We start from the raw sequence: 11,076 nt of genomic DNA on the forward strand, positions 1-11,076 counted from the left end.
TATTTTTCTACTGTCACTAGTCCACCACACTTATCCCCATCCTCTCTTACCTACCTGCATCAGAGCGAGGTGGCACTTGGGCACAAGTGTAGACATGGCTGAATCGGCGGCCTGACGAAGTCAGGTACCAATGCTGTATGGCAGGCTGCGGGTCATACTCAGTGACGGCCACACCATTCACTGCTGTCATCATTAGCATGTTGATGACCTCATTGGAGAGCTTGGTCCTCTCATCTGTCTTGATCCGATTCATGGCACTGAAGCCACGCTCACAGCAAGAAGTTGAGATGGGCACACAGACCACCACGGCCATGAGCTTGCTCAGCAGAGGGAAGCGGGAGTGCTGGGAAAGGGCATTCTTGCATAGCATGGAGAAGGGAAGGTTCTTGGCAATGGTCTTTAGGCCTAGCCATTCATCTAGGAGGCCTTCTTCACTGTAGCCTGGTGGGAGGGATAGCTCAAAATGTTTGGCTAGGTTAAGTATCTCATCGTTCCCAAAGTTAGCAAGTTTGATGCCATCTGGCCAGGCCATAGTGTCAAACACCTCCATGTTCTTGAGCTGGGGTGACCGGTCAGCATCAAACCTTCTTTGGAGGTATCCAATCCCAGTTAAAATCATCTTCTCTCTGTCTGCCTGGAACCGCTGTTCAGCCATCTCCACACTGTCTAAGGGAATGCCATGGAGTCGACCTTCCTTGAAATTGGTGTTGAACTCTTCCTCTTTGGGCCCTGCCTGGTGGAGAAGGGTTTCCAAGGCAACGTAAGCCCTCTCTAGTGTGGAGTTTACCTCTGTGATCAATACAATCTCTTTCTGACACACCTCAGATACAGGCCGGTAGATGCTTAGGAAGTCTAGAAGGAAGTGGCAGAACTTAATGAAATGAAAGCTCTTCATCAGCTTCAGCATGCCCTTGGCCCTATGCCCGATCTGGCCCCCAGCTTCCGCCACACTCTGCAAGTGTCTGGCCAGGGCAGGCCAGCTCACAATCAGGGCATTCAGCGTCCGTCTTTTGCTTGCTACCCACCTGATGGCATTCAAATCCTTTAGGCGTACAATTTCTTGTTCAAGGGCAGCTGCACCCACCTGTAATTCATTCAGCCTTTTGTTTGAGGACTGGTAAAACTTAAACACCGTCCGGATGTGCCGATCACACTTCTTTACCAAGTCAATGCTTCCACAGGCATCTACTACTGCCAGGTGGAGACGGTGGGCCACACAATGCACAGGCAACAGCTGAGGGATGATTTCTTGGAACTTCTCTACTAGACCTCCCTTGCAGCTAAGCATGGCTGAACCATCAGTCCCCAGGCCTACTACCCACCCAGGCTTCCGAAATGGTATATCCAGTTCATCCAGAGCAGAAATAATAGTTTCAAAATAGCCATCCACTGTCTCACTGTAGAGTGGGGCCAGTGTGATGTAGGACTCCTTCACCTCCATCTCTTTGAAGTATCTTATGTAAATCCCCACACAAGACTGGTCTGAGGAGTCTGTGGAGCTGTCCAACAGCACACTCACACAAGGGGAACGACAGACATCATCCAGGATATCCTTCTTCAGTGTCTCAGAGATGTACTTAATGAACTGGGTACAGGCAGTACGGTTTCGATACTTGCCAAGGATCATGGTCCCTGTGCTCTGCAGAAGCTGCAGAACCTTCTCAAAGTCATTCAGTGGCCTTGAATGGTAAGCAATGGAGTAGGCAGCATTAAAAAAGTGTTCCATATTTGCCATTAAGTCACTAGAGATTTCTGGCACCACTGGAACAAGGGCAGCCCGGGGGGCATCTTCCTTGACCTCTGCTGTGCTGACACAAAGCTTATGGGCTTTGCTGACCTCATGGTACTTTAAAGTCTCCACTTTGAAAGGCCCTGTGTACCCTTTAACTAATCTGGAAGATTTGTCATGGAGGGAAGGGCGTTCTTTGCAAGCTGAACAAAACAGCGTGGTCTCTTCAGGGTCACTTATCAACCAAGAAAACTGCCCAAACCAAGATTTCTGGATTGACCGGGGTCGGTAAGTCTTCTTGACTTTCCCAGTCACATCTCCTTCTGTTTCACTATTGCCAGGATTGGGGTAGGAGTCGCAAACTTCTACTAAAGGAAGCAAAGGAAATCCAGCCTCTTCAGCAGAGACTGGTATGTCGACTTCTTTGGTGGAAACAACAGTCTTCTTTTTCCCTTTAGAAAAAGATTAAAATGTCAGTTTTGTTGTCCTGACCTGTACAAAGACAGAGAGGTCCCACCTTTTTTCTCTAAGGTCCCCTATTAGCTCAGAGACCCCAAACCAAGAAATGTACCACCTGCCACAAAGCCAGAGAAGAAAAGATGAACCCAAGAAAAAATGGACACCTTCCTAAAGAATGTCCATGGCCACAGATTTTTTGATCAGCCTTCCATGACCTCTAAACATCCATTGAGCTCCCCACAGGTTATTTCTCCAGTCCATTTAGACTTCTGCCTGACACCCTCATAGCCCACAGCTACACTGGGGTCAAATGATCATCTGACACCAAACCCAAGGACAAGCAACTAAATCACAGTCACCGAGGATGCTTTAACAGAACTAGCAGCAACTGCCCACTGCGGGAGGACACCAAGAAGAGAAGATGAACTGGAGTTTGACCTCCACAGAATCTTATGCACTGGAGGACAGTACTTGTCAGAACACAAAGGCCTATAGATTGCATTTCCTCCTCACAGAGCCTAGATATCTTCACTGATAATAAATAATAGCTAGCATTTAATGATCACTTGAAAGTTTACAAAGCCCTTCTTCTGTGTTATCTTGTCCGATCCTCATGACAACCCTATGAAGTAGGGGTTGTTATTTTCTCTATTTTATAGATGTGCAAACTAAGGATAAGAGAGGGTAAGTGACTTGTCCAAGGTCACACAGTTAGTTAAGTGCCCAAGGAAGCATTGGAACAGAAGTCTTCCTGACTCCAAGACCAACACTGTATCCATTGTGCCATGAAATAATCATTTCTCTTGTGATCCTGGGAAGAAGGTTTACACTGCCGCAGATAGAGAACGGGGGCCCTAACAAAGTCTGGTAGCTCATATGGGCCTTTCACAACCTCTTGTTGCTTCCTGCCTGTCTCTTCTCATCAGCTACAAGACCCCTTATAAAAAGTGCACTGACCTCAGGATCCTTGTCTTCTACCCTAATTTCTCCCTGCTCTCTTCTGCTGGACAGGTTTCTGAGGCCCCCCCTTATCCAGTACTGTGTGTAATGCTAAAGTTGAAGAGTTGTGACAGAAGCCCTGGGTGTGGACACCCCAGGCACCACCTTTTTGGGCTCATTTGTTAAAGACTCACCTGGGGGGCGACCTTTCCCCCACTTTGGTCCATTGGGATCCTTGATCCAGGGGGCTGCCCTACGCTCTAGCTTTGAGATCAGCTCTGGCTTGGCAGCAGCAGGTCCTGTTTCAAGTACAGAAAATCACATCGAGATTATACTCACAAGTGATTAATCCAGTGGCCTATCTATAGACCCTCTGCACACACACCAAATATCTGAAATAACATGGCTTGAAAGCAACCTCAATGACAGTCATGTTTCCACCTCTAAGTACCCACAAAATTGGGTGAGAATAGGAGCTAGGGGCAAGAAAACTGCACACTCTAAGATCCTAAGTAGTTTTCTGTTTTAAAAAATGAGGTGGTGAGGCCAGATATGAGTTCATCTAGCCATGGAGACCATGGCTATACGTGTTAAGGCAATAACAAAGGAGAAGAGGGAAAAAATGGAGGAAGAGAAAAGAAAAAGCAGACGATGAAGGGAGAAAAGAAGAAAAAAAACAAAAGTAATAGAACCATGTCATCAATGTCACAAATCTAAGATGGACATGGGGACAGAGCATTCAACAAACTACTCAATCCAATTACTAAAAAAATGACAGAGGACAATCAATAGAGCATTTAGTAAGCACCTATTTACTATATGCCAGGCACTGTGTTAGGCCCCTTAGGGATACAAATATAAGAAATGGGAAAATTTCTACCCTCAGAGAGCTCACATTTTAACTGCAAGATTAACTCAAAGATCTATGCTGTGGGCCAGGATGCTTAATAGTGGAACTAGGATAGTGTGAATTAACACCAGCCAAGACAAGTATGTGTGTAAGGAAGCTGTGGTCTACATCTTGTGTCTAGATGGGGGTCCAGACTTTGCCCTCAAGTAGACTGATCTAAGACCAAATGGTGGGTCCCTTGAGGAAAAAGAATATTAAAGTAGATTTTAGGACTTCAAAAAGGAGCTCACAAGACACTTCGAAACTTAACTACTTTTAACCTTGCCAACAACTTTTATCTGTTTTTATCCTTCTGAATTGCTTTTGACTCTCTTTGAAACTGCTTTTGCCAAGAAATACTGGAATGTGTTTTTGGTAAAAGGACTGTTTGAATCCTAAGGATCTGAATATTAATCAAACATCAATTTTTCTTCTCTTCCACCTCCTTGCTTCTACCTTCCCTGACTGGAAAAAAAGAAAAAGAAAATTCTTGTAAAAAACATTCACAGTCAAGCAAAAGAAATTCTTAAACTGGCCATGTTCAAAAATATATATTTTGCTCTGCACCTGAGTCCATCACCTGTCAGGTGGGAGGTAGCATACTTCATGATAAGTCATCTAGAACAGTGTTTGAGGGAGCCAAGATGACAGAGTAAAAGCAGTGACTTGCTTGAGCTCTCCCCCAAACCCCTCCAAATACCTGTAAAAAATGGCTCTAAATAAATTCTAGAGCAGCAGAACCTACAAAAAGACAGAGTGAAACAAATTTCCAGCCCAAGACAACCTGGATGGTTGACTGGAGCGCAGCTCAGTGTGGGTATTTAGGCAAAGACCAGGCCTCAGTGAACCTGAAGCAGACCTCAGGGGACTGAATCACAGGCAGCTGTGGTGGTTTCCATACTTCTCAACCCACAAATGCCAAAGACAACTCAGAAGGTCAGTAGGAAAGGTCTGTGACTATGATGAGAGAGAAGCTCGGTCCCAGCCTCAGTCCTGGTGCAGCCCCAGGGCAGCGGCTGCTTCCAGAGCTCTCAGCCCGCAGACTGAGGGGGAATTGGGTAGCTGATCAGAGGGGGATTGCAGGGATCTCTTTGCTGCTACTGTGCCCATGCTTAGATCTCTAATGGAGTTCTAGGTGGTGATCCTGGGGCAAGGAGGAGCGTTGGTGTGGTGGCACTTGTAGTGGTGGTGCAGAAAGAACCCTCCTCACGGTTCCAAGGCAGAAAAGAGTGCTTGTGGTCACTCACAGAACAGAGCACAGGCCAAGAAAGGAGTAAACATCTCGCCCTTGATCATACCACCTTGGAAGAACTGAAAATTTACAGGTTCCTAGAAGTATCTCTGAATATAGCTGCACAAAACCCCCGAAGCTTGGGACAGTACATTCTCCACACTGGAAGCAGACCCCTACCTTAACAAAGAGTTTACAACTCAAGTAATTGGCTGGGAACATGAGCAAATTGCACAAAAAAATCAGACCATAGAATCTTTCTTTGGTAACAAAGAAGATCAAAACATACAACCAGAAGAAGACAACAAAGTCAAAGCTCCTACATCCAAAGCTTCCAAGAAAAATATGAATCAGTCCCAGTCCATGGAAGGGCTCAAAAAGGATTCTGAGAAGCAAGTAAGAAAAGTAGAGGAAAAACTGGGAAAAGAAATGAGAGTGATGCATGAAAACCATGAAAAACAAGTCAATGGCTTGCTAAAGGAGACCCAAAAAAATACTGAAGAAAATAACACCTTAAAAAATAGACTAACCCAAATGGCAAAAGAGGTCCAAAAAGCCAATGAGGAGAAGAATGCCTTAAAAAGCAGAATTGGGCAAATGGAAAAGTCCAAAAGCTCACTGAAGAAAATACTTCCTTAAAAATTAGAATGGAGCAAATAGAATCACGTTTGAACATTGTATTGATCAGAGTCTGTCCTTAAGATGCTGTTATTGTATAAACTATTCTGGTTCTGCTCACTTTACTCTGCATCAGTTTATACATCTCTTTCCAAGCTTCTCTGAAATCACTGCTTTTATCAAGGTGTCAAACTCCTGCCATTGGCAAATTCCCCAGTGTGGCCACAACCAGATTAAAATGTAACTGGGAAATGTTTAACAAAATAAACAAAAACCCAATACAACACAGATAATGTTAATTTGTGGTTTTCTAAGTCAATATGCAGAAGTAGGGATCATTTCTATTTGAATTTGACATCATTTCTTACAGCAAAAAAGTATGCTATTACATTCATTGACCTGGGAGTTCTGGATTTGGAAATATGCGTGGGAGTTTTCATTTTGGGAGTTCTTTCAAGGAGGTTACTGGTGGATTCTTTCCATTTCTACTTTGCCCTCTGGTTGGAAGACAGGTGAGAAGTTTTCTTTTGTGATTTCCTGAAATATGATGTCTAGGGTCTTTTTTTTGCTCATTTTCAGATAAGGTAGCTCAATGATTCTCAAATTATCTCCCCTCAATCTATTTTCTAGGTCCATTGTTTTTCCTACGATAGTTCACATTTTCTTTTATTTTTCAGTCTTCTGACTTTTATTATTTCTTGATGTCTCTTGGAGTCTTTAGCTTCCATTTGGTCATTTTCAAGGCTAGTATTCCATGTGGCTATTTTCAAGAAGTTTATTCTTATTTTCTTCAGTAATGTTTTATATCTCTTTAAATTGTTAATTCTCTTTTTATATCTTACTTGCATAGGTCTCATTTCTTTTCTCATTTTTTCATCTACCACTCTCACTTGATTTTAAAAATCATTTTCTGCTCTTCTTTTAAAAATTACTCTAATACTTCTGAGAATTCTTCTTGGGTTTGTATTCAAGCTGCATTTCTTCTTTTAGGCTTTGCTAATAGATATTTTCAAAACATTCTCTTCTTCTGCATTGGCATCTTGAGTTTTTCTGTCACCACAGTAGCTATTAATGGTGGAGTTCTTTGTTCGCTCATTCTTCCAGCCTACATCTTGATTTTGGACTTGATATTAATACTGGGCTCTGGGTACTTTTTTTTGTGGGGGGGAAGGGGATCAGAGAGGAAAGGAATGTCTAGTCTAGGCTCCTATCCATTCACATCCTTCTGCTGCTTTCACAGCTCAATCTAGGGGTCTACAAATTTTCAATATTCCCAAAGTAGTGTGATCCAGGTAGGCAGCTAGCTGGCACAAGGGATAGAACACTGAGCTTGGAATAAAGAAGACTCATCTTCACAAGTTCAAATCCAGCCTCAGACACTCTATTTGCCTCAGTTTTCTCATCTGTAAAATGAGCTGGAGAAGGAAATGGCAAACCACTCCAGTACCTTTGCCAAGAAAACTCCAAGTAGGGTCACAAAGAATCACAAACTAGACATATTGGCCCAAATCTCTGAATATTAAAGCATTCATATTTAAGTCTCTTGCGCAGTAGTACAAAACATCTGATGGATTCTCTGACATAAGCCTCAATTCTCAACAAATTGGTGAAGAGGCTATATATGTGGTGTGTGTGTGTGTGTGCGCGCGCACACACAAACAGTTGGGGTAGGGAGGATTATGGCCCCAATATAATTAAGTCTAGTTAAAGAGTACTTCACTATGTGAAAATCCATTTCATTAAAAGTTGCACTGGGTCAGTATCAATGAATCACTAAAACATCAAAACAATTAGGGAGATCATCTATTCCAAACCTCACATTTACAGATAACTCTTGACATATTCAACTACTACCACATATTAAGAAATGTGTTCAGCAAAGGCTTACTGTTTTGCTCCTAACCTCTGCAAAGTTATTTATGGTTAAATAATGGAATTAAAAGCATTTTTACAAATCAAAGGAGTTTGATAAATTATGGAAGGCTGTGATACAAGATAAATTGCCACTACAGATTTAAAAAAAAAAGTTTTACACCTCACATACTATAATCATTTCTTAAAATATTAGTACTTTTTTTGTATTTTGAAAGAGGAAAAAAAATCCAACTACATACTCTAAGACTATAGAATCACAGAATTTGAGAGGCAGAAAGAAACTTCAGTAGCCATGGAATCCAGCTAATGAAACCAATGACAGGAATATCCACTATAAACCCCCAACAAGTCATCATCCAGCCTGTCTTAAGACCTGTAAGGAACAAGGGCCCAGTACCTTTCAAGGCAGCCCACTCTCATTATGAGGACTTTCTGACATCCAGTCCAAGCTGACCTCTTTGAAGAGGTCACTGTGTCAGATCAGCCCTCCAGACCAAACAGCTAATGATTGTTTCTCCATATGACAGCCCTTCACATACCTAACCACAGCTATCATGTCTTTCCTGAGTCTTCCCTTCTCCAGGCTAAACATGCCTAATTCCTTTAACCAATCCTCCTAGGTCATGAGCTCAAGGCCCTTTACCAGCCTGGTTGGCCTCCTCTGGGCCTTTTCCGATTTGTCAATGTCCTTCTCAATCTGAAGCACCCAGAGCTAAACATGATGCTGCAGAGGAGGTGTGATAAGAACAGAAGGCAGTGCGACTACTGCCTTCCTATATCAGGAAGCTCTGCCCTTCTTAATACAATTCAAGACTGCATGAAGTTTTTTTGGTTGCCACATCATACTGATGACTCATATTAAACTTTCAGCCTATTAAAACTGCCAGATATTTTAGAACCACTAGCTTTCCTGCCTCACCCATCTTATACTTATAAAGTTCATGTGTACCTAAATGGAAGCCTTCATATTTTGCCTAACTGAAGGTCATCTAAATAGATTCAGCCTAATGTTCTGGCTTCTCAAGATTCTTTTGGGTCCACCATACTGGTTCTTCTTCCTAGCTTTGTGTCACCTGCAAATGTGATGAGCATACAATCTATACCTTTATCCAAGTCACTGACAAAAAAGTTAAACAGGGTCAAGCACATAGATATCTAGGGTTTTCCACTGGTGACCATGGTGACCTGCACTGATGCTGAACTATTAATAACTATTCCTTCAGTCTAGCAATCCAACTCGTTCTGAATCCACCTGTCTTATCATCTAGTGTCCACCTGTCTCTCCACCAGAATAGTATGAGATACTTTATCAAAAGCTTTGCTAAAAATAGAGGCAAACTACATCCACAGTGTCCTCCTCATCTACTAGTGTCCAAAAATGGCATGAGGTAAATCAGGCATGACCTGTTGCTAATGAAACCATGCTGCCCTTTTGGAATCACCACTTCCCTTTCTAGAACAGTGCCAACCATTTCTTTAACAATCCACTCCAGGATTTTCCCAGGAATCAAAATTAAATTCAGCAGCCTGTAGTTTGCAGGATTTTTTTTCCCTTCCCTTTTTTTTTTAAAAATAAGGATGCTTGCCTTTGTCCAATCTTGTGGTATCTCTTCCATCTTCCAGTCTTTCAAACATCACTGACAGTACCACAGGAATCACATTTGCCAGTTTTTTCCAGGACCCAAGGATATAGCTCATCAGGGCCAACTGTCCTGAATTCATAAAGAAATAGCTAGGTGTTCTCTTACTTTTTCCTTATGCATCTTGAGCACCCACTGCCTGAGTCACTTTTGTTTTGCCATTTCCAGTCCAGACGTCATTCTCCTTTATAAGGAAACAGAAACAAAAGGAAAAACTGGGCAGCTCTCCCTTCTCTCTGCTTCTGTTACCACCTTAGCCCCCACAAGCAAAGGTCCTATTCCTTCTGAGCCTGCTTGATACTATTTTACAAGATCATGCTTCTAACACTAATTAATCAACTGGTGCAGGGACTTGCTTTCATCTTCTGTACATTTCTTTTTAAAACTCTCCGTGCATCTATATCAGCCTCTTCAGACAAATCCCATTTTTCCTGTTTACTGGAATTCTTTCCCTTTGTGTCTTAAGAATTTCATTACAGAGCATCTCCCATCTTTCCAGAGCTGACTTTGCCTGAAGCACTTTAGTCCATGGGAGGTAGCTAAGTGGAACAGTGGTTAGAGAGGAAGATTTGAATTTGAATCACGCCTCAGGCACTAGCTGCATGACCCTAGGTAAGTTTATCAACCTCTCTGTGTCTCAGTTTCCTCATCTGTAAAATGATGAGGAACAATTTTAAGGTCCCTTCAGCTCTATATCTATGTATTATATAGATCCAATGATCCTCCCTATCTTTAGATAGGTAACCTATATAGCCCGCAAACTCAACAAAGATTAGTGTAAATAAGGCAACATGAAATAAAATGAGCTATTAAAAAGACTATCCCTGGTAGACAGCCTTACTCATAGACACTTATGACTACATTCAATACAACTTATACGTACTAGCTCCCACAGCCTGGCAGAGCACTCTGTTCACAGCACATACTGCATTAAAGCAATCTCTGCTCTGTGTTTTAGTTCTCTAATTCTATTAGTTCACATGAGAGGAAGAAAAGTTTTAAAGTTGATTTTAATAAATAAGATTGTTTATATTCCTGAGAGGCTAGCTGGTCCAAGAGCATTAGATGAAAGTAGGATCTCCAAAGCAAAGAAAAGGAGGAGGCAGAGCACAGACACATTTCATCATCTTTACAAATTTGCTAATGACCAACTTGGTGACACTTAGGACACAGGTTCCCATAACTGAATAGCAGTGGTGAGAATGTCCTCAGGTAGCCAGATGCTACTTTTGCCCTGAACCACTCAGAGCCAGCCACAAGGAAAAGAACATGATGCCGAAACCCAAAACTGAGAGTTTCTGATGCGTAGCTAAGTCAGAGCCTCCGCTGATGGAAGAACAGGAACAGAGAGGGGGAGCTAGGCCACTGGAGCCTAACAGAAGTGAACAAAACTCACAGAGGATTCTTTACCTAATGAAGCCAGCAGCTCGTAATTCATGCGCATCACATCTCTATATAGCTCCTTCTGCCGCTTGTCTAGCATTGCCCACTCCTCACGGGTGAAATACACCGCCACGTCCTCAAACACCACTGGAAGCTCCTCAAACACCACCGGCACCTCCTGAAACAGCCCCTCTTCAGAAGGATCCTGCAACAAAGAGCATCTGGTACTCAGTACCCCTAGACGTTCAAACACCCTTCATAACCAGAGGAAGGAACTTATCCAGAAGGGCTCCCTGATAGCCCTTCTCAGAGC

At 42.7% G+C, this 11,076-nt stretch overlaps 1 protein-coding gene across 3 annotated transcripts in view; it reads right to left on the reverse strand.

Annotated features, from left to right (window-relative positions):
• ZNF862 (zinc finger protein 862) overlaps positions 1–11,076 on the reverse strand; it is a 32,995-nt gene that overhangs the window by 3,969 nt on the left and 17,950 nt on the right. For all 3 annotated transcript variants that reach the window (XM_020977893.2, XM_078152891.1, XM_020977895.2), the window contains 3 exons: positions 10,791–10,968; positions 3,322–3,426; positions 55–2,181 (listed from right to left, as the gene is read on the reverse strand). In XM_020977893.2, coding sequence (XP_020833552.1) covers positions 55–2,181; positions 3,322–3,426; positions 10,791–10,968 — 2,410 coding nt within the window. The remainder of the gene's footprint in view (positions 1–54; positions 2,182–3,321; positions 3,427–10,790; positions 10,969–11,076) is intronic.

This window comes from Phascolarctos cinereus, unplaced genomic scaffold (assembly GCF_003287225.1).
Source record: "Phascolarctos cinereus isolate Bilbo 61053 unplaced genomic scaffold, phaCin_HiC Scaffold_1;HRSCAF=81, whole genome shotgun sequence".
In the NCBI taxonomy this organism is placed as follows: domain Eukaryota; kingdom Metazoa; phylum Chordata; class Mammalia; order Diprotodontia; family Phascolarctidae; genus Phascolarctos; species Phascolarctos cinereus.